The sequence below is a fragment of the Elgaria multicarinata genome, chromosome 1, assembly GCF_023053635.1.
Source record: "Elgaria multicarinata webbii isolate HBS135686 ecotype San Diego chromosome 1, rElgMul1.1.pri, whole genome shotgun sequence".
Taxonomy (NCBI): domain Eukaryota; kingdom Metazoa; phylum Chordata; class Lepidosauria; order Squamata; family Anguidae; genus Elgaria; species Elgaria multicarinata.
Window position 1 is genome coordinate 69,486,982 of NC_086171.1, and position 23,751 is coordinate 69,510,732.

Here is a 23,751-nt window from a genome sequence, read left to right on the forward strand (position 1 = left end):
AATTAGAGGGGGTTGAAATAGTTTTGCCGCTGAGAGTCTAATTAGACTGTTTAACATAGAGCTGCCACCATTCTGTGGCCTTATTTGGATGTAATAGTAAACAATGGTTTATGTGAACAAGATTTAGGCTTATGTACTCCTCCCCAGGGATAAAGGAGAAGTTCATTTTGTTCGCACTTCCTGAACTGATATGCAAACTAAGATGCGGTTATCCTTCAGTATTAGCACTTCTCTAAATTTTGCAAAGCAATTCTCTGATAAAAAAAAATGGATACAATATTATGCAGATTAGAGAAACTTTTGCAGAACGTGTGTATATTAGTGAAAATAAGATAAAGAAATGCATTATATTAGTGAAAATAGCTTGCAAAAATGCATATATTAAGAGAACTGCTCATGAAAAATGTGCACATTTTCATGCTGATGTTTTTAAAAATTGATATGGAAACAGGACAAAACAAACTTAAGATTGGGAACTGAGAAATTGACAGATTTACCCATCCCTGCTCCTGCTCTAGCACAGGTGTGAGGAGATATGAAGGGTTTTCTTCCATTTTTAACTAACTGAAATTTAGTGTTATCTCTAAACCCAGACAAACTGTGGTTAGTCTTAATTATGGCTTTCTGAAAGAAGCCAACTTCAGACCAAAGCTGGCTTGTTTCAATTAAGCATAGTTAAGATCAACCACAGTTTAGGGTTCAGATGTATTGCTATATTGTGGTTCATTGAAAAGAGAAGTGAACAAGACTTGCATCTCTTTCTGTCTGATCCTAGTGGTAATTCTACTGTTTGGTTCCCTGCAACAGCTACCAACAGCCAGTTATCTGAGGTGAAGGGTGAAAAACTGCCCAGTGTGACAGCAAGATGTAACACATTATGTAAAACTAGACATTAATTAGAAGAGAGGGAAGGGCACACAGAGCGCTGGTGGGTCAATGTCCTTTGGAATGTCTAGTTACACTCATTCAGCATGATCTAATGTCTGTTTACTCAGACGTAAGTTCCATTGACTTCAGTGGGATTTTCTCCCTAGTCAGTATTTATAGAATTGCAGCCTTAGTGTTGTTGTGGAGAAACACAGTTTGTAGAGTCTGTGGACATGCTTGGATAAAATTCAGAGTGATATTAATTAATAGGAAAACCAAATTTAATTCATGTGCAAAACACAATGGGGCATAAAATCAATGAATCTTTTCCGCCCTTCCTTCCCAATGCTTTTGTTGAAACAGAAACTTTGTTAATACGCCAACTCTGAAGTGATAAGCTACCCTAAGGGCAATGCTGTCTGAGATCCTGTGTAAGTCATGATCACACAGGCTTCAGCTTCAGAAAATGTAATGAAGGCTGGGTAGTTTCCTGAAAACAGTCCGAAAAAGACACCATGAGTGCCACTTAGAGTTTGCTCCAAGATCTAATGTAGTAGCACAGCAGAGGAACCTAACAGGGATTTTGGGGGAGGGACAAGAGAGTTTTCAATTTCATTTTACTACTGCAACCCTTAACAAAACAAATCTATTTCATTTCAATGGGATTTGCAGCCCGATAACACTTGCCCCTGGGATATTTGTCTGTTACTACTGTAACTTCCCAGTAGCAATGTCAGTACATCATATTCACATTGTCCATACCATAGCCCAAATGGACAAATAATACGTTATAAAAAGCAATATTCAAGTAAAAAATGGCAGGAGTTATACATAAAATCATACAAAAAACAGTGTAACACAGCTATGACTATAACAACAAATGATTCCTTTGGTGCATATGAATGATTTGGCCAAAGATTTTCTGGAAATAAGACTGTATTATTTATATATTATTTATATTTATTTATTAAAACAATTAGTCATTTTTCCAATTTTTGCTCAAGGTGACAGGAAAGAAATCTAGAAATTCAATAGTTTGGACCTAGATGGCATTAGTTGCACTATGTTTCTACTGATTTCAGTAGGATTTAATTCTGCAATCCTATACCTGGGAGTCAGTCCCATTGAACTAAATGGGACTTACTTCTGCATAGATATGTATAGGGTTGCACTGCAAGTGCCACTAATTTAATCTGGATTAAATCCAATAAAATTAGTTCATAACACACACACACAGAGGCCCTGTTCAGACAACTTGCTAAGCATTTTGAGCTAAACATTATGGCTTAGCGTGACATGAGAACCATAACTTAGCATGTTGTGTGAACCATTCCTAATCATGGTGGCTACATAACCACAGTTTAAGTACGCTCACTAACCGTTTGCTGCAAAAGGGTTAGCGGCCTAACCATGGCTTAGCGTGTTGTCTGAACAGCCCCCCCCCCCACAAATATGTGGTAAAATATAGCAGCAGCAAGTGATCTCAGAATGGAGTGCAAAAATAATTAAAATGACTTCAAAAAAGAAAGTTTGTTCTTAGCTGATAGAAGGCATATACAGATGATACAAGGTGAAGATTTCTGAAAGAGTGTTCCACAAATTGGGTACCACACAAGAGAAGGCCTTTCTCCCTAAAAGTCTGGCCCCCAATTCAACAATGCACATAGGGTCACCCTGTAAAACAAGCTGAGATTTAGCCACTTAAGGCACAATCCTATGTATGTTTAGACAGAGAAAAGGCCTTCAACTCCTAGCATGCCCCAGCCAGCATCTTTTCTGTCTAAACATGCATGGGGTTGCACCCTTAGTGGGTTGGGGAGAACAGAGGCTGCTTAATCTAACAGTTTCAGTGAGAGGCGGATGCCCCTTGGAACCACCTGCCAAAAAATAGCCACATGAAAGGGGCAGGGGATTATTTGAGGTCAGTGATTAGGGTGGTCAACTGCAAAAAAAAAAAAGAAAAAGAAAAAAGAACAGGACAGTAAGTGAAGGTCCCAGCTATTAAAGGTGCGGGAGTCCTGTACACTTTTGCATCTGGCCACCCAATCAGAGATGCCAGAAGGTTAGATGTTAAACCATTCTCCAGTGCCATTTTCCCAATTAAAATAGTCTGCCTCTCTGCCACCTCCAACCCCTGGTGTGTCTATTTGGAGCATCAGTGGGGTGATTTCAAGTGGGAAAATTGTGCAGCTAAAAATGTTAACTCTCCTAACACACATTCCTGCCCTGTGTCAACGGTTATATCTGAAAACGTGTTCAACCGGGCCTGTGGCTCTCCCACACTAGAGGCATTCAAGAGGCAGCTGGACAACCATCTGTCAGGGATGCTTTAGGGTGGATTCCTGCATTGAGCAGGGGGTTGGACTCGATGGCCTTGTAGGCCCCTTCCAACTCTGCTATTCTATGATTCTATGATTCTATGAACATGGGTTATGCATCAGATTAAAAGCCAACTCCACAACTTCTCTGGATTGTGTGCCATACTGATAGAAGGCATGCAGCATTATCAAGGCTTAAAAGAATAATAAAGCACTGTTGGGTGTGTGTGTTTTTATCCAGAGAAGCTCTGTAACTGTAGAAGCATTGGGATTCTCTGTGTGATTCGCCTTTGTACTAAATTGAAAAACTTGCCTTGTTTTATGGTTAATAAGCAGATCGTCTTCATTATATGCAGTCGAAAATTGATACAATCGTAGGGAGAAATGGGAAATGGAATGATGATTGCTTCTTCTGTTCCTTGCTGCATTTTTCTTTGCTGTCTTGAAATTAATTTAGTTTGCCGTGTAGAAATTTCTCTTAGTCATCTTGTTCTTCTCTGTACAATAGTGAATCCTTTGTTTCAGTTCAAAATGCCTTGCTTCATAACTAAATCTCTGTGTATATAAAATGTTTGTGAAAGATTGTAATTCTTCCCCCCTCCTTTGGCTTGAGAATTGATTTATTATCATAAACATTCAGTAAAGCAGAGATAATTCATATTTTCCTTGCTGTCCTCTAGGCCAGTGGCTTTCAAATTGTTTTTCAGGTTCCCTGGAGTTAGTGGAGTTTCTCTGAGAATTCCTGCATGAGAAATTCAGTAATGGTGAACAACCTAATCATTCCCATCATTCTGAGCCTTCCACAATCTGATGTCTTCCCATTGGCTGGGAATGATGGGAATTGCAGTCAAAATGCATCTGGTGAGCACCAGGCTAGGGATAGCTGACCGAATCTGAAATACATTTTTTATTTCCATATGTATCATCCCCTGCAATTTACAGCCATGAAGTTGTGTTTTCAGTGCCCAGAGGAAGGGCAGCAGGTGCTTAGCAGTACAGTACATGTTTTGAACTCCAAAGATCATGGGTTCAGCCCATCCAGTATCCCCAAGCAAATGATGTCAAGTAGCATGGCTAGTGAACACTTTCCTCTCAGGCCCTGTAGAGTGGCTGCCAGTCAGACAATGGCTTAACCAAATTCTCTACCATATTATTGGGAACCGAATTCTACAACAGTTGGAGAAAAAAAAAGATAGCTGCCTGGGGTCTTATGGGAGTTGTAGTCCTGAACATCTAGACACTGCCATGTTGGTGAAGGCTGGAGTAAACAATACTAGGCTAGCTGGACTCATGACTTTTTTTTAGTTCTGCGTACCTTTATTTGTGTTGGAATAGTGGCAGCCTTCAGTGAAAAGGCATCAGAGTATAGTGTTGGTAACTATCATGTAACTACCTTCCTTACAAAACAAAATGTTTTTAGAAGTTTGACAAAGCAGGATGTTATCGGACTAATCTTAAATCTGTTTTTCAGCACTGGTTGACAGAGCTGGAAATCTTCGCTATGATCTTTGCAGCTGCCATCCATGACTATGAACACACTGGAACCACCAACAACTTTCATATTCAGACACGGTGAGGAAGAACCAGCTATGGAAGAAAGAACCTGTAGAAACAGTAGCAGATGAAAATAAAGCACTCAGGGGACGAACCCATGCACGTTTAGACAGAAAAAGCCCTACGACTCCCTGTAGTCCCCAGCCATCGTGTAGGACTTTTGTTGGACTTTTGTAGGACTTTTTTCTGGCTAAACGTGCATACTATTGCACTCTAATAGATGTGTCATTGTGTTAAGGTCAAGCACAACTGGAACAAAAATTGAACTGGAGCTTACAAACTCACATATCTTGAATTAATAATGTCTTGCAAAATTCAAATCAGGTATCGATACTATTGTCATGAAACGATAAGCCTAAATTTCATTGAAGAACCTAGAGTTTTGGTTCATACAACTTGAACTCTAGCCGTCAAAACCAATTTTTACGTTTATTGTAAAATTTCAATGTTGATTTGAGGAATTTTCAATGAGGGACTCTTTTTGAACGTAGGTGAGCTTTGGGTTTTTCCTGCCAGGATTTAATAATTATATCATGTAGCCAATTCAGGACTTCATTATATTAACGATTGTGCTTTGATTAGGTTTAATAAGTTACTAACCCCATATCTTGCAACAGCTGTTTAAGTGGGGCTTAAACAATTGGATATCTTTGGTGTAACACATTTGTCCCGAGGTGATTTTTTATATCAATAATGAAAATACTACATGCTATTTAAAATTATTGGAATAATTAATATAATGAGAAGCAAAACAGATTATGTTTCATATAAGTGTGTAAACAAATTGCTTCCATTTATTAATTACTGGAATATAGCACTGTAAAGAAATAATTCAGGAAAGTCATAATATGTAGTTCTTTTAGTGGAAGACATTAACAATAATAACAAATACAATCTCCAATGTGTAGTTCACACTCCCTGAAAGAAAGGATATTTTTCCAGTTACCCTGCCCTGTTCTGTTCTATTGCTTTGTGTTTTGTTCAGCTGCTACTTCTCCTCTGTCACCTCAGTCTTTTGACAAGACCTCTATAGTGCACGTCCTCTCCAATCTTGCAACTAAGCCAAGGCAAGAGATGCAGATACACACTAAGGAGTTGAGGTCTAGTACAGCTCAAAATGGACCTGTGGAGCATAGAAGCAGCAGCTGTAGTATGACTTGCAGCTAAGACAGGAGGCAATAGCCAGGAAAAAGGGACACAAGTAGCCATAAATGAGAGTGTAGGGAGAGAAGAGGTCAAAGAGAACACCTCAGTGGAGGCTCGTAACTCCGATGTCAGTGGGGTGGTGAATTAACTCCAAGATTCAGTCAGAACGCTAAAGGTTCTGTGAATTACCTTGGATTGCTCCTTTAGAGTTCTGACTGAAACCCGGAGTAGATTCACCACCCCACTGACATTGGAGCCACCAGCCACTGGAGTACCTCCAATCAAATCAAATTTTCTAAGTTCTAGACAGAGTTGAAAAAGATCAAAGGGTGGAGCAATTGGGCGGGAGTGGTGTGCGTGTGCGTGTGTAAGCAAGAGAGTGAAACTGGGCCAATTCAGGCCCAAGTAGAGGTCAAAATATGTTTTTACTCCATATGACTGGAATGAACAAGTGCTTGGAATAAGCACCTGCAATGTGAACAGCTGGGGCCCATGACCAATGATTTTTAGCTGCCTCTACTAGGGATGGGAGAGGAATTTGTTTAGTTCATGTTTCAGTGCAAACTTACTAAATTCACAATTCACAATTCGCACTTCCCAAACCTAAACACAAGCTGGAATGCAGTTTGCCACTGAAGTCGTTTCTGAAGCTTTTGATGCAGTTTAGGGGAAAATATATATGCACACATCAATGCTTTATTGAATAGGGGGTAAAGTGTACATTTTCAAATGTGTGCACAGAAATGCATAAATTTGAGGGGGAAATGTGTACAAAAATTGGGATTTTTTTTTTAAAGCCTATGGATTAAAAATAACTAAATTTGTAATCTGATGCAGAATCAAGAAAGATTGAATTTAGCATTGGGGAAATGAGAACCTGAATGAAACCAAGTTTGAAAGGTTCGCACATCTTTAGCCACACATGGAGTGGTGTAACATTTGAACCCACGAGTAGACTGATTGGCTGATTTATCTCTTTTACAGAAGAGTGAGTGGATGGACAGCTAAGACAAGAATGAAATGATGGTTGGAGCTAGTGGCATTTGGAATAAGTCATTTAGAAGGAGGGGCAGTGCGGGAGAAGCCAGGGAAGGAGAGAGTGGCGTTACAATGGACAGAGATAGGGGGAGGAATTAGGGCCCGGATGTAGCTTAATTAGTGAATAGAATAAGAATCACAGTGTGAATGAGAAGGGAAGGAGAGAAGTTATTGAAAGCAGATATGTGGTGTTAGATTTTTAGAACAGCATTAGTCTATTTTAGAACTTGTTCTCTATAAATCAGTAGGTGGTGGTAGCTAGTGTTTTGAGGAGTCCTGGACTCTGTGACCTTGTGGGGCGAAGGCCTTATGGGGCATCCCTAGTGATCTCACAGTCTGACTGGATGGCATGAGTGAGCGGTCCGGGTGATGGCGTGGGTGTGTTTTTATTGGATGATGAAAATGGTACAATTCTGCTTTATATTGATCAGATTGAGAATATGCATTGAAACCTTATCTAGGAAGAAATATGGAGAGCAAGATTGTTGCTGAAGCAGCTACAGTTTTATTCTTGTGGTTGGGAAAGTTAAGATGAAGCCTTTGCTGGCTTTGGGCAAATAATTCTCTCACAGATTAACTACCATGCAGTGTGACAGTAAGGTATGAAATGATGCAGTGAGATGTGCAGGATTTTCCTTTTTTATTTTATTTTGTTACTCCATTCATTTCTGTAATTAATTCCTGCTTTTGTTTTGTTACTAATTTGTTAAAATTGCATTTGTTTCATATGTTATTTGTTGTATTCACATTCGTTTTCCTGTTCATTATTACTGTTCTTTTTCTATTTTATTTAGGCTGAAATCCTATATCCACTTACCTGGGAGTAAGTCCCTATTTAATTTAATGGGGCTTACTTCAGAGTAGACATGTATGGAATGGGACTGTTATGATTTTGTGTGTGTGTGCTGTCACTTGTGGTGACAGTAACAGCAGAAATAATTTATCTGGCCATTTCTGGTAGCAGCTATTTTATTTATCCAGAATGTCCCAGACATAGTGTCCTTCCACAGCATTCTGAGGGAAAATAGCAGGCCACATTGGCAGCTATCATTTTCTTTTCTTAAAATGCTCTAGAGCAACATATGTGAGGCATTCTGGGTAAAAAATAGTTGCCAACAGGAACAGTCAGTGAAATGAGGAAGCTCTTTCACCCCTTCCTGGCACTAATGGGCATGAATTTGTGACCCATTTATATCTGTGCTTTGCACATTCATTGTGGAACAAATGAAAATTGAACCAAATGGTTCCCATTCAGTTCAGTCTTTCATTTGTTCTGAAACGAATACACACCTCTAACACAAATGCAAGAAGTGAATAGCAGTTGTAGTGTGTAAGGCAAGAATATTTACTACTTCAGGGGAAAGAAACCCCAATCTATGTTTATAGAAACAAAGTCTTTTGCTTTTTAGGTCAGATACAGCCATTCTTTACAATGACCGGTCTGTGCTAGAAAATCATCACCTTAGTGCAGCGTTTCGCCTCTTGCAAGACGATGAGGAGATGAACATTTTGTCCAACCTCTCCAAGGATGATTGGAGGTAAGGATGCCTATGGACCTTGATGGTTGTCAAAACAATTGCTTGGAGGGTACTCCCTAAATATACTTAGTGTACATGGCTAATCAGCAGGGAATATGGTTTGGTAGCAGATGAAGAGAGAAGAAGAAGCACTCAATTTGTGTTGAAGCCTACCAGTTGCTAATTAAGTAATTTTAAAACAGACCATAATAGTGAGCCGTCACATTTTTCTTTGCTGCTGTTGCTGCATACACAGAGTGTTGGCTAGTGATCCTGTTCCCCCTAATGAACGGTGGAAAAACAAACAAGAGCATTTCTGAGCCTGTCCCATTTTGTTAAAATGCTGGATTCACATGAACAATATCTTGGTTCTCAAAGTTCACTGAAACATATTTAAACATATTTCAGTCATGAATATGTAATGCATTTTGAGTGGTATCTTCTTTAGTAGCCATTGTTAAAAAGCAGCAGGATCCAAAACTGAAAATTGTACGACTCCTCAATTTACTGTATAGCCAATATACCATACAGCCAATCAGTTAAAAAGTTCATGGATGCTGAAGAAGACATGAGTTGAATTGCATTTAGCAGTTTATTTATGAAAGTATTTGAAAGTCCTGTTGGGTGAACTGAGTTCATTGGAATTATTTGTGAGAAATTTGTTAATAAATTGTTACTACTGTTGGGTTCATCCCAAACTAATTTAGTTGAACATAGGTCTCATTGAAATTAAGGGGACAAGTTAGTCATGGCTTCACTTATGTCACCTGGTTTTTAGTGGGAAATGAGTTCAACTTACTTAACCTGAATCCAAGCCATTTTTGTGTAGATCAATGTAGAACATTTTTCTAATGAATGGGTTAGTAAATCTAGACCAGGGGTGAGGAAACTCTGGACCATGGAGTTTCCCCATCTGCTCTGTAGAGGAGCAGGATTTAGCTACTGCTATCCTCCAGGGAGCGGGATTTAACTGTTATCTCTGCTGTTATTTACAACATGTGATTGGAGATAAGGTAAGTGCTGCAGAGGGAATTCATGAACATCAGAGATAACATTGGGGGAGTTGGGGGGGCACTCACCTTTCCCATTGGGGGCTGGGAAGGCCATGCACAGTAAGTTTCTGGTGCATGTATTGGGAAGGTCCTTTATCTATTGCACCTGCCAGGGACCAAATTGCATCCATGCCCCTTTGACATCATTTGGCATGCAGAGGGCTAGATGAAGGGGGATCATCTGCCCATCCCCCCAATTTTGCTCTCCTCTGATCTCGACTGGTCAGACATGGTTGTTCTCAGCTGCTAGGACATGTTTGCCTGGGAGGGCTAAGCAGCCAGGGAGGGGAATTTGCCACCATCTCTTCTAAATGTTTGCTCACCTTGCTGGCAGCAGCAGCATGCATCCCCATTTCTGGGAGGGAGACAGATGGAACTGAAGGTGGAACACCTTATATGTCAGGTTTGCTAAGTACTTCAAAAACAGAATAATTCAGATATTATCTGACTTGGGGTAGCCAGTTTAATTGCAGAGTCATGATGCTGGGGTTTTGGGTCTAGTCTCTTAATTTGGCCATTCTAGTTGATTAACCAATGCAAAGGTTGTGCCCAGAGATATATAGGCAATAGGTTTTGAACTCAAGTCATGCCCATTCAGCCTGGTAAAAGCTTGGTGGGTGAAGTTGAGTCCTTTGCAAGCTGTGGTTATAAATAGCTGTCAACATCACCCTGGAGAAATGGTTTTTATTTTCAAAGCACTCTAAATCAAATCTCTCAATATATTTCATTTTAAATGTTACTCTTTATCAGAAGGAGACCGATAGATAGAAGGAGACTCACAGACATCACACAAAGATGGATGCCAGATTACGTTCATTATATTGCTTCAAAATATAACCATAGTAATATTACTATAGCATATATAGCTGTAATAAAAATAACCATACTAATATATAATTATAACACATTTGTAGATTTGACTGGTTTATTTCAATCCCATTGATTTATGGCTGAGTTCAAGTTCAGAAGCTTTACTTTGAATTGAGACTCCAGTGAACACTGAACTTCTCATTAACGGTTCAATAATATTTTAAATAGAAAGTTAAACTATAGACGGTTTATATGGTTTTGGAGCTGTAATTTTGAAAGGGGCTTTCAAGGATGAAGAAGTGAATTCAAATTGGAATCTTCCATTTGTCTCTCTTTTGCAAAGTTTATGAATATGTAAAGGAGAATAGTTTCAGCAGGGAAAATATTCTGAATCCTAGCGAGAAAGAAACAATTGATTTCCCCCCACTTTCCTTTCAAGAAATCACCTTTTTTAGTTAACTCAAAAGTGCAGGATTGGTATTCATATCACATTTGAACAAGTACTATCAAAGATAATGACAAAGGACCAGGCTGAAACCACAAAAGCAAACAACGGGTGTCTGCCAAGATGTGTGGTTGTATCCTCAGGAATAGTGTTGTGTTTGGGCTATTAGGTTCCATGCAGTTTGCTAAAACTGCAGCACAAGCCGTTCCCTGCAATTAGAAGCTTGGTAAGTCATCTAGGAAACATTGTATTCTTTTGCTGTTTTTGATGGATCCATCCTCATTATGGTTTCATCAGAGCTTCAGTCAGTGGAGCTGTTTGGTTGTAATTTCTCCTAGAGCAACACAACAGTAAGGTGTGTGTTGTTGTTTTTTAGGGTTCCCATCAAATTCAATCCATGCTTGCCCCACTCTGAGAGGTCCTAAATAGTACACTTCGGTTTGATTTAAACTTGCCACTGGCAGGCTGAAATTGCTTCTCTGTATGTGGTGTTCTACTCAGCTGGCTTCATGTTTGAACTGGGCTGTAGCGTTAGGGATGTGCTAACTAGCAAAACTTGAGCTGGCCAGAATTCTCCGAATCCCAACTCCAAGTGCATCCCAACTTGAGTCCAAATCAGATTGTGTTTTGTTTTTCCTTTTCACAGGAAATCCATAGTATTTTCATTTGTATTTTTCCAAATGAATGCATCAATTGTGCACATCTTTCAAATGCATGCATTCTTCTCCCATTGATTCAAGCGCATTTGTGAGCATTTTCCAGAAGTACGTTCTTTTTTTCATGTGCATGTTTTCAAATGAATGCATGCTGTCGAACACATTTTTGGGGTGTGTGTGTCTGTGAATCATATTGCAAGGTCGGAAATGTACGGACTTCAACCACAAATTGTGTCTGAATATATGTTTGATCCAGAAGATGTAAACTGGGTAAATCTTGATAAAAAAATGAAATGAAATGAATTTCTCATGCGTCCTTAGTTAGTATGCCAATACACTGCTTGCTGGGGAAATGACTTATGGAGTACAGTGCCTAAGCATCAGTTATCATCAACTTGTAACATGGGCCTAGGGATGTTCCGGGTGTCTGTGTTGGGCTTGAAGCTTGGTGATTTCTTGCCGGCTTGGCCCTCCAGACTGGAGTCTGTGGACAACCACACTAGCCCGACTTGACGTATGTTGAGTCAGGCAAGCGCAACGGGGCCCACTCCTCCTCTGAGCTGCAAAATGTCAGTGTGTTCTTTTTCATAAAAGGCCCATTTGTGCAAATGGCAGCCATAAAGAGGTCCATTTGCGCAAAATGTCTGTAATTTTACATGAATGGCCCCTTTACAAAACACACACCAAACTGCCACTTTTTCACAAAATGGCAGCTCAGTGAGGGAGCTGAGAATTTCATTTTCTTTAAAAAGGGATCTAAATAACAGTCTCTAATGTCAGTGTATAATTGACATTTGAGGATAAAATGGGCCAACTCCTCCAAACCTGGTTTAGACACGGCACTTTGTTATCTATGTATATTAATTATACATTAGCGCTTTAGATGGTGTTCCTCTTGTCAGTCATTATATGTATATCACAGGCTGTCGTGTTTCTCAGGAAACTCCTGCTTTCAATGGGAGGCAAACGACGAGGCCTGCTAGGTAATCTACAAAGCTTTTATTAAGCAACAAACATCTCTTCCACCCGAAGAGAGTCTAATCTCTTAGAAACTTCCCCCTAGGCAAAACTATGCAAACTAAGCAAGACAATTGTCCGATCAAGGAGAACAGGAAGCCTTTTCCAATACCCCCTAACTTCAGAGAGCCTGGTGAGGAGGCAGGTTCTGGCGTAATGCTAGCCAGACCGACTTTCTCTCCGTGCGTTTTAGCTTCCGGCAGACCCTAGCATCAGCTAGTTCCTCGGAGCAGTCTCCTCCGGAAGAAAGATCACTTCCCACTGAGTGTGTAGGATTTGGCCTTGAGGAGATAAGCTCTGGAGAGGGCTGACTCCCAGCTGGTGAATCACCCATGAGAGCTTTCTCCCCCACTGTTACAGGCTGGCTGTTGTCTGGCGCCAGCTCCTCTATTTCCGAATCTGATTATGATTGATTACCTGAAACACCTTCTCCCAAAACAGGGGCAGTAGGGTTAGACATGACACAGACATGCATTCTGGGCCCTGGAAATCCCACTGTCTTTGAGATCTCAGGGTCAAAGTGCATGTTCAACTGGCCCTTTACCTTTTGGTTACAGGGGCCCAACCTGGATTGGGAGTTTAAATCTACTCCCACCCACTCCCCAAACCCTCAAATGGATGTTTTTTTTTAAAAAAAGCCTGCACTGGCACCAATACAAGTTTTGTTTTTCTTTTTTAAACCCCAAGTGTGGTGGATATATTGGGAAGAAGTTGAAAGGGTGGAAAGTTAAACATCCCCTCTTCATGTGTGGTGGTCCTGATCTGGATCAGTGGCCCATAAACTTACCTATGAGTAACTGAAATGTAGAGGAACACCTTCATACTATGTCTTCAATGTAATGTGTAGCTTAGCCCTCAGTTCCCTGTTGGCCCCTCCTGCCCATGCACAGCAAAACCTGGCAGTAACTAAGGAACTCTGGGACTTGTCGTTCTTGAGAGACAGAAGTGTGCCACTCCATGTGACATACTCTCTCAAAAACTACAAGCAATGTGTCGTGGAAGGCTTGGAGGATGCACCAGGCAGAAAACTAGACAAGGACTTTTGTTTTCTGTCTCCAACAAGAACAGTACAGATGCAGGAAGCTCCTGAACAAACTGAACTCTACTGGCTAAAGTATGTAATGACAGTATCCACATCAAGTGTTTATTACAGGGGTGGCCAAGAAGGTGTTTCATTAGACAAAATGCACTGCATCTGCCAGCTAGTGTTAAGGAGGGGAGGGGGTCTTACCTTTTGTCATCAGAATGTGATGGTGAGAGCCGCTGCAGCCAGCACTAAGCAACTGCGAGACGGTGGAGTGGAAATTTTCTCTGGTGTGGGTGCAGGCTGCTGACACCATCAAGGGTGATCCTCCACTCAGTGGCTGTGAACTTGCACAGTTCTCCCATCACCTCCTCCTGGTAATGAAAGGTAAGGGTGGGGAGGCTGTTACCCCCACCATTGTTGGGCTATGGCCACCTAGCAACCACCTCACCAGCCACCACTGTTTTCCTGTATGTCTCTCTGGGCTCATCTACACCTGTAGCCCTTTGGGGAGTGGAGAGGGATGATCACGGAGTTTTCCGCTTCTGGGATCATCCCTCACGGGCCACATGCCAGCAAAGTAAAGAGGGACATTCTGGGGTGACATTTTCCTCCCAAAAGAGGAGACATTTGTGCAACTGCGCAGACGTGATCCTGCACAAAGGAACAATTTTGTTAAAAAAAAAATCCAACATACTCAGTGCTGGAAGACCCCGAGTGCCATCCCAAAGATGGCAAAAATGCTCTCGCCCTCAACCCCGATGCCCACGGACTCCTCCTGCACAGCTCCAAGCCCATTTCCTGATCCCTGCTACTTGTGGGGAAGAAGGAGGAGCCCGGGGGGAGAGCCACACACCCCACAGAGCTTGGGATGGTCCCGAGATGGCAGGGAAAAAGGGACAAAAGCAATCCCAGCTATCCCAGGAGAACTGAGTGCTCGTCCCCAGTTCTCCCCCGGGATCCGCTGTGCATCATTTGGACGTGCAGGACAACCTCATGACCACCCGGGATAAATGGCAAGTGTAGATTAGGCCTCTGACTCTTAGAGAAGGGTTTGGACCAGCAACTCTTAATACTGCCTGTTCCATTCTAAAATTGCTTCTGATTGACTCCTGCAGATCTTACAATACCTCACCATTCCATAGAGATACAGGGAAATAGGTCCTCATACATATCCTCAAGCATGATCTACCATTTAGTCTCAATGTTTCCTTCAGGTAATAGACTGAGCCTACCAGATGAAAGTGTCCCCCTTTGTCTGGCCATGCTTTCCCCCCATAAGAAGAGCCATGCTAGATCAGACCAAGGGTCCATCTAGTCCAGCGTTCTGTTCACACACCGGCCAGCCAGGGACCCACAAGCAGGACACAGTGCAACAGCACCCTGCCACCCATGTTCCCCAGCAACTGGTGTATATAGGCGTACTGCCTTGTGTATGGTTAAGTAATTTTAGCCTGCAACATCATCTTTATATTTGGCCTGATGATTCTGGAACTTTGCATTTCATAGAAAGGAGAATGCCTCAACATCGGTTTCTGAAAAGCATTGTGTTATCACTTAGCAAGCAAGGCTACATCATCTGACTAAATTGCTCACTCCGGGTCTGGTATTTCCAACAGATATTCCTCTCCACCCTTAAGCTGCAGGGGAAAAAAAGATAATGTGAAGTGTTCAGTGACGCACATGGGAGTGTAGAGTGAGAATGTTATAAACAATTTGTAGATAGAGAAACAAAAAAGAAGTGTTTGTTACATTCTCTCTCTCTCTCTCTCTCTCTCTCTCTCTCTCTCTCTCTCTCTCTCCACTCCTACTTGACTGAATATCTACCCAAAAGGGAATTCAGGACTCTGGTGATTGAGATGGTGCTGGCTACAGATATGTCCTGTCACTTCCAGCAAATCAAAGCCATGAAGAATGCACTGCAGCAGCCAGAAGGGTGAGTCACCTTGTGGCACTGTGCAGCGGGAAGGGCTGTATTACAGCTGGTACTTTGCCACTTCATTAAACAAGCTTCAAAAACATCTCTTTGGGGGAACCCAGCATCCTTTGATGTCTGTGCCTATTTCTTTTCACAGCAATTGAACACACACACACATTCCCAAAGAGCAAGGATTAAAGTTGAACTGGGATAAAGAAACGCATGTCTTTGCTGTGTCCTTACTATATCAAAGCTAGCTACTGATCAACTTGAAGGACAGCTGAGGCAGGCAAAATATCCCTTCCACCATGTGATAACAAGTTGCTTTTGGTTCTTTTCCCATTGGAGAAGATGGTGGAGAGGAGGCACTAAAAGCATCACACGTGTTCTTTCCCAGTGTTGAAAAATTGCCTTCCGCTCTGGATTAGAACGAAGAGCTTCCGGGGAGGAGAAGAGCCTTTTTGGGTTTCTTTGTGGTGGCGGGGCTTTGTTAAGGAATGAGCTTAATGGCAATTAACCACACCTTCTTAAAGAGACAGAACACCCACACTAAGATCTATGAACTAGATTTGATCTGTTGGGAGCATTACCTTTTTGATGTAGAATTTATATTCCTATCAATTTAGGGAAAAGCACTGAGGGGTGTGTAATCAGTGGAAGAAGCTGTAGCTCAGTGGTAAAGTACATGGTTTGCATGCAGAAAGTTCCAAGTTCAATCCCCGACACCTCCAGATAGGGCTAGGAAAGAATCCTGTTTGGAACCCTGTAGAGCTGTCACCAGTCAGTGTCGACAGTACTGGGCTAGATGGACCAGTGGTCTGATCCAGTATAAGGCAGCTTCCATAAAACCATTGTGAGAATGTCAAAGCATGTGATGACTAATGGCAGAAAAAGAAATATGACAGGAGCTGCTTGTAGCCAGCGATCTTCACTCACTCTTTCCAGGTTATGCCTATAGCTTCAGTGTTGTGAATAATAACTGCTGTTTCTTTACCTTACAAGGGAAAGTCGGAGAGTTATATTTCCCAAGCTCACCTGGTGTCCCCAGATAAATAGCAGCTGTTATTCTCCCTGGAATAACGCTCTAAATGTCTTGAGACCAACCTTGTACTTCACCTCAGAGGACTGCATATGCTAGGCTACAGATATAATGAGTGATTTCAGCTCATAACTTCAGAATAGGCCTGGGGTCTGAAGCCTTATCTGTGGGAACCAAGTATGGTTAAATATTGTAAAAACCAACCCACCCTCAGTCTATAAGTTGAAGGTTAGAGCAGCTTTGTTTCCTTGCTTAGCTGTCTAGTTCCTGTCTAATGATGCAAACAATTAAATTGTACCACTGCTTCGGTTTGCAGAATCGACAAACCAAAAGCCTTATCACTGATGTTGCATACTGCCGACATCAGTCATCCTGCCAAGGCATGGGACCTCCATCATCGCTGGACCATGTCGTTGCTTGAGGAGTTTTTCAGACAGGTAACTTGAAAAATGTAAACTTACTTTGGACTTCTGGTGACAGAATAATGAAGAAGTTGGACAAAGAAGTGACGTGATGATAGAGTAGTCTTAGATGCTCAGGGAAAGAGAAACCTCAGGGGGAAAAGTAAAAGTAATTTGGGGTGTATCTTTTGTGTTTGTGTGTGTATGTGTGCTTTCCATTTATTTGGACAATACCTCACTTCTATAGGTATATGTACAGTAGCATCTGATCTATTGACTATTGCCTTCATTGATTCACCATAGATTTTTCTGTATGATAGATCAGATGATCAGTAAATACAACAATGAAAAAGATTTAAAGTAAGACCTATTGAACTTAGTGGGACTTCCCTCTGGGTAGTCATGTACAGGTTTGCCCCATTAGTGGTTTCTTTTCTAATGACTTCTAATATAGGAATTATCTTGTGGACTTTTCGAACACATTCCTAGCCTGTGAAACCCATCAACACCTGTTAAACTTCAGTTGTATCTGCTTAAGGGCCTGTTCATCCTAGTTATCCCAAGCACTGGACTCATATCAACTTCATTGACATGTTTATGAGGTGCTTCAAAGTGGAAGTGAGTTGGCTTTTGAGTCATCCTTATCAACCCATGATAGGGAATCTGTATAAGTTATCTCAGGCAGATAGTGCCTACTTAATTTCATTTGCTATTTGTTTCTGAAACATGTTAATCGCAGTGTACCAGAAAAATTGCACAATAAAAAGTTTGAAGGCGACTGCACAGGTAAAAAAAAGCACAAGAAAATATGTGCTTTTAAAATTTTCACCCTGGACCTGAATTCTAAGAGGGAGGTAGCCTGGTGGGTCACTTGAGAAACTGATCCCAAATCTTCAACACCACTGCAAAGAATGCCCTCCGTGAACTCCGTAAGATTTCATTTCCTGTACAGAAGGAATCCAGATAAAGGCCCCTGGCAGGTGTTTTAAAACTGGGGAAGTTAACAGAGAAGAGACGTTCCTTCAGTTATGTTGGGCAAATCTGTTTAGTTTGTCATAACTAACACTTTAAATGGGAGACAGTCAGACAGTACAAGTGGGCTAACATAGGGATATTATGTTCCATACAGCTACTCCAGTCTGTAAATGGCCTGCTATCTGCAGTTTCTAGACCATCTTCCAAGAGTAAACCCTACAAGGAGGGCATTACCTGAGAGAGCGCCTTCTCCCTTACCAACCTGCCTGGTCACTGAGGTCATCCGAGGGCCTGCTCCTGGTGGTTCCACATAGATCCATCCTCTGATTGGAATCCACCAGGGGAAGAGCCTTCAGCGTGGTGGCGCCCCTCCTGTGGAATTCCCTGCCTCTGGAGGTCAGGCAGGCGCCAACCTTGTACTCCTTTCGGCGCCTCCTGAAAACATCTTTATTCCAAGAAGCCTTTCTTTAACATGCAGCCTTGGATTTCCGTTTTTGCTTCTTTTTAAATTTTGTTTTAACTGTTTTATTCTGTTTTTATTTTCATTTTACCTTGTACACCGCTCCAAAATGTTTCAATGGGGAGCGGTATATAAATATTCTAAATAAATAAATAAATGAATTACAGTAATCAATATGAGATGCCACCAGTTCAGCAGTGGCCAGATCACCTCCCATCACAGTACCATGGAGAAATTCTAATATTCAGCAAGAAGCTGTGGTAGAAATGTGAAAGAATGGTCCACTTATGCAGAAAGGATAACAGTCCTTGCAATTCAGTAAGACAAACAAGGCCCTATTATTGACCCAAGCATGCTGAACAGGGAAGTAGTACTTCACAGCAGCCCATCTAGCTTTCTTACTCAGGATTTAAGAGCCCATTCATCTAGATGAAAATATCCATTCAATTACGCAGACACATATGGCAGATAATTTGTATACAGCCAGACTGATCATCAGCTGTCATGCATATATTACATATAATGGGCTTACCGTGGCTTAATGCCATTAAGTTGATGGCATGACTCTCTTGCTTGATGCTAGCAGGAGTACAATAAGGCCCTGTGCCTATAGGGAGGGCCAACAGTCTGAGCAGTAGCTCTTTAATTACAGATGTTAATGCATTATTTTAGTAGATAGATGATTTAAGCAGTCTACTGTGTTTCGTTTTAGACAATGGGGCTGGGGAAATAGACCTTTGAGATGTCTTTGCTAACGTATAAACATGACACTAAAATAATTTAATGCTACCAAACTAAAATACAATAGTTCAAACCAGCAACAACAACATTTTTGTAAACTGCCCAGAGAGCTTTGGCTATGGGGCGGTATATAAATGCAATAAATAATAATAACAATAATATAATAATAATAATTCACAAAAATATTTTTCTTGTTATACTGCAATGCTGCAGAGAGCTTCCTCCCTCTCTTTCTCCATTGCCTTGACAAATGGCAGAGCAGCGCATCAAGGCTTAGAGCAGTGGCCCTTGAGACCTGTGGTCGTCCCAAAAGCTATTGCAAAAAGTAAACAGGCTCTTGTTTTGGCAACCCTGACTGTCACAGCAGCATGTGATGTGAAATGATGCCCTAGGACAGAGCTCAAAAATCCAGCACTGTAGTGCACATGTGTGGACTACACAGTCCCAGTATGCCTACTAACTGACAATTGTATGCTGCTGACTTTTCCTCAGAATTTCTGGTCACCAGTCAAAAATTCTGGTTTCTATGCCCCAACAAAAAACTGGTCAGAGAGTCCAGGAACTGGCTAGGCAAGGGGATGGATGCAGATTAGTCACATGCAAATGGACTGGTAGAAATACACCACTTTGCTTCTTCCTCCATGTGGCAGCTGCTTCACCCCCTAAAAATGCTATGCAGAATGTCAGGGCCCCCTGCTGAATGGGAGGAGCTGTGGAGCAGGGGGGAAATTGGGTGCAGCCACCTTCTGTGAGTGGAGATCTTCCATCTATGGATCCAACCTCAGAGATTTTTTTTTCTGGTTAGTTGGCAACATGGCCTCTCCTGCCCTGGAAGGAGATGTGGCACTATCAACTTGAGGGCATGCTCTTGGTGATTCCACATGGATCTATGCCCTTACTGGAGTCTACCCAGAGAAGAGCCTACAATGTGGTGGCCCCCTTTCTCTGGAATTCCCTGCCTTTGGAAGTCAGGCAGGTGTGAATGCTGTGTTGTTTCCAGTGCCTCTATTCCAGGAAGCCTTCCTTGACTGACCAGCCACAGTTTCCACTGGCACTCTGCTTTTGAGAGAATAATTTTAATGTGGTGTTTTTATTCTTTTTATTTTTTTATCTCTTGTTGTTCACTGCTGAAGAATCCGTGGAGTGGTAAATAAGTGTTGTAAATAAATAGATAAATAAACAGGGGAGGAATCTGCTGATCTTAAGTGGGAAAAGTCAGAATTATTATTATTATTATTATTATTATTATTATTATTATTATTATTATTATTATTTCCCACCTTTTGCCCAATGCTGGGCCTCAAGGCGGCATCACAAAATTTAAAACATATACATTAAAAACCTATAAATAGAGATATACAAAAGTTAAAAGTATATTAAACATATGCCAATATTAAAACATTTAAACATTTAAAATGACAATTTTAAAAAGTCCTTGACACAGATGGAGGTCCAGTTCATTCACCAAAGGCCTGCTGGAACAGAAAAGTCTTTGCCTGCCTCCTAAAGCACATCATGGAGGGAGCCAGTCTAGCTTCCCTGGGAAGAGAGTTCTAGAGCACTGGAGCAGCCACCGAGAAGGCCCTCTCCCATATTCTCACCTAGCGTCCCTGTGATATTGGTGGGACTGAGAGAAGGGCTTCCCCTGAAGATCTTAAGAAGTCTCACTGGGCATGTCTAAAGTTCTCTGGATTATTGCATACACGAGCAGACCCAAGAAATTCACCATGAACCTGTACCTCTCTTTTTTGCATTGAGTGCTAAAGTCACAGTACGTCAGGAATTAATCCTTTGTAAGTCTCACTCAGAGCAGTGTGAAGTGCAAGAGAATATGGCTTATGCCCTTTACATTCTTGCTGTATTATAACCTGCTTTTTGTCCTTTCTCTTGATTCCTCAGGGTGACAAAGAAGCAGAACTCGGCCTTCCTTTCTCCCCTTTGTGCGATCGCAAATCCACCATGGTTCCTCAGTCTCAAATAGGTAGGTACAGCCAGCCAGGCTCCATTTCTGAAGTGGCGGGAGGGGAGTGTTTCTTGGCTGGAATACAATCGCCCAAGAGGTGTTATTTTATGTAACCTAAAAATAGAAGAATAATATCTCAATGATAGTTATTTCCCTCAAATGAGTAAGGATTCTACATCAAACCACTACTAAGTTTTTGTTCGTTTCAAAGAGCAGTTCTAAAATGCAACTGTATTAATTCTACAGCACCAAACGGGGTGCCTACCATTCTGATAAGGTTTGTCCTCTATAGTCACCCTGAGTTAAAGATAATATGATGGAGTTCTGCGTATTATATATAATGCCTGGCCCAATCCTACACTGCAGCTAAAGCAGCATTCTGTATTATGCACAAAGCTCTTCCCCCATTTCCTTTCAAAGCCCTTGCTGCGCTGTTCTCCTGGTGCAGTGTTGCATGTGTGGGTATTGCCATGTGTGGCGTGGCCATCCCCCCTCTACCCAGAAAAAGCTTTGTGTGGCCCATTGGAGCCAGACAAGCACTTTAGCACACAGCTTGTGGCAGGGCGAGATCACAGCACCAGTTCTCCTTGTACAAGATTAGCCTAGGGTTAGTCATAATCCATTATTATTATTTTTTTGTTCATCTAGGGCAGGAGTGGGCAACACGTGGCCCCGAGCCGCCACATACGGTCCCCAGTGTGGCCCCAACCAACCTGCCACCGCTGTGTTTTTTTATTTGTTTAAGAAAAGGGAGAAAAAGTCACGGCTTGCCACCAAAATGCAGCAGCAAACTGCTACAAGGTTTTGGAATGGACAAATGTAGCTCGTTTTCATGCTGCAGCATAGAGTTGTCCCTGGGTGTTGCCTGAAGCACAATTCTGAAGCGAATCTGGAGCCCGTCTACACTTGTCTAGATGAAACGTAACAAGTTGGCAGAGATGACGTCAGCAGTCACGTGATGCTGTTGTTGTTACGTTTCTTCTGACTTTTTAAACCGTTCCACTTTCTGTTAAAATTGTTTTAAAACTAACAATGTGCCCAAACCTTTCGTTGTATTCAATGCCGTCTTTCAAAGTCATGTCTCATGACCATGGTCTTTGCTTCCTGATTAGGACGTGAGGGCTTTTCTAGGGGAGGGAGAGCTGGCACAATGCGACAGGGGGGAGGGGGAGAGGGAGGGAGGGCGGTGAAAGAGGGGACAGAGGCTTAATTTTTTTAAAAAAACGCTTATCTTTCGGGGCGCACGTGGCCCCTTTAAGACGCTGCAGGGCTTCCCTCGTCCCTACGCGTCACCCCGCCTCCCTGCCGGCTTATCCCGGCAGGTCTAGCTCAGAGTCACCGGAAGAAGGAGGTTTACTTCAGAGCTAATGAAGAACGTTCTAAAGAAGAGTGTGCCCAGGTAAAACGATAGAAGAAAAGGTATTTCGATTGACTGGGCTCAAGTTGCATTTTGTAACATAGCAAGGGAGGACGCAACAATGCACTTAAACAACGGTGTAATGAATAGTGTAGATCCTGCCCTGGATGTTTTTGAGGGAAGCCGGATCATATTTAGGATTAGGTCACAGGTCATTGGTAGAACCATCTTTGGCATGGATAAGGTACCAGTTCAATCCGTGACATCTCTAGTTAAATTAGGGGCAGTCAACTTCAGCGGGTCTGGGGGCTGTTTCCCCCTCCACACACAAACACTGTGGGCTGCACAGTTCCCCGCCACTGAAATTGCTACCACCTAGCTGCTCATTTTCCTGCTGAATTTGGTAATGTAGCAGCAGCAAGACACACTTTTCTTCAAAATTAGGCATGTGGACAGCACACAGTTTGTTTTTAAGCAAAATCATGCCCCTGGGAGGGTTACACAATTACAATTTTGTGTGAAAACAAGGTGCATTCCTCCTGTTTTAATGAAAAATAGCCCATTCTTGCTGTCATGTCTTGGAGTTACAGTGGCAGAAGCAGGGGCCACAGAAAGGCGAAGGAAATGTGCGCCCGTGGCAACATGCTGTTCATCCCTGAGGTAAATAGTCATCATGTCTTGGTCCCTGGAGATCTGCTGCCAGGCAGAACGGATAATGCAAAGTTGGCTGGCCTGACTTATTAGAAGGTAGCCCCTTATAGATGCAAAGGATGGAAATTTACCCCTTGGCTTTGTTTTTCTGGACAGAGCTTCAGATGGCATTTGACCTTCAGTACAAAGGCTCTTATTCCCTGCACAAAACATTGGGGAATTAATGGTGAATTACACTGTAAGCAAAAATATGTCATGTCTAGCCCTGATCCCCCTGGGTCAGAAGAAGGTGTTTCAGGTGATCAATCAGAATCAGACTCTGAAGTAGAGGAGTCGGCACCAGAAAGAGGCCAGCCTGTACCCATGGGGGAGAAAGCTCTCACGGGCTCTTCACCAGCTGGGAGTAAACCATCTCCAGAGCTTATCTCCTCAAGGACAAACAATACACTGTCAGTGGGAAGCTAATATTCTTCCAAGGGGGAGAGCACGGAGAGGTTAGCTGATCTTAGAGTACGCTGCAGACTAAAATGGGCAGAGCTAAAGAAAGGTGAGAGAAAGTCAGCCTGGCTGGCGTCCCGTCGGAAGCTGCATCAGAACTAGTCTCTCTGAAGTTAACGCGTCTTGGGAAAGGGCTTTCCATTCGTCTTGAAAGGACAATTGTCTTGCTTAGTTTGCCCAGTTTTACCTAGGGGAAAGTTCCTAGAGATTAGACTCTCTTCAGGTGGGAAGAGATGTATATTGCTTGAATAAAGCTTTGTGGATTACTTAGCAGGCCTCGTTATTGTCTCCCAAGAAGGCAGGA

At 42.1% G+C, this 23,751-nt stretch overlaps 1 protein-coding gene across 2 annotated transcripts in view; it reads left to right on the forward strand.

The window, feature by feature from the left end:
* Positions 1 to 23,751, forward strand: part of PDE1C (phosphodiesterase 1C) — a 261,988-nt gene that overhangs the window by 202,178 nt on the left and 36,059 nt on the right. For both annotated transcript variants that reach the window (XM_063129811.1, XM_063129819.1), the window contains exons 9-13: positions 4,657 to 4,757; positions 8,333 to 8,461; positions 15,279 to 15,380; positions 16,718 to 16,838; positions 20,878 to 20,959. In XM_063129811.1, coding sequence (XP_062985881.1) covers positions 4,657 to 4,757; positions 8,333 to 8,461; positions 15,279 to 15,380; positions 16,718 to 16,838; positions 20,878 to 20,959 — 535 coding nt within the window. The remainder of the gene's footprint in view (positions 1 to 4,656; positions 4,758 to 8,332; positions 8,462 to 15,278; positions 15,381 to 16,717; positions 16,839 to 20,877; positions 20,960 to 23,751) is intronic.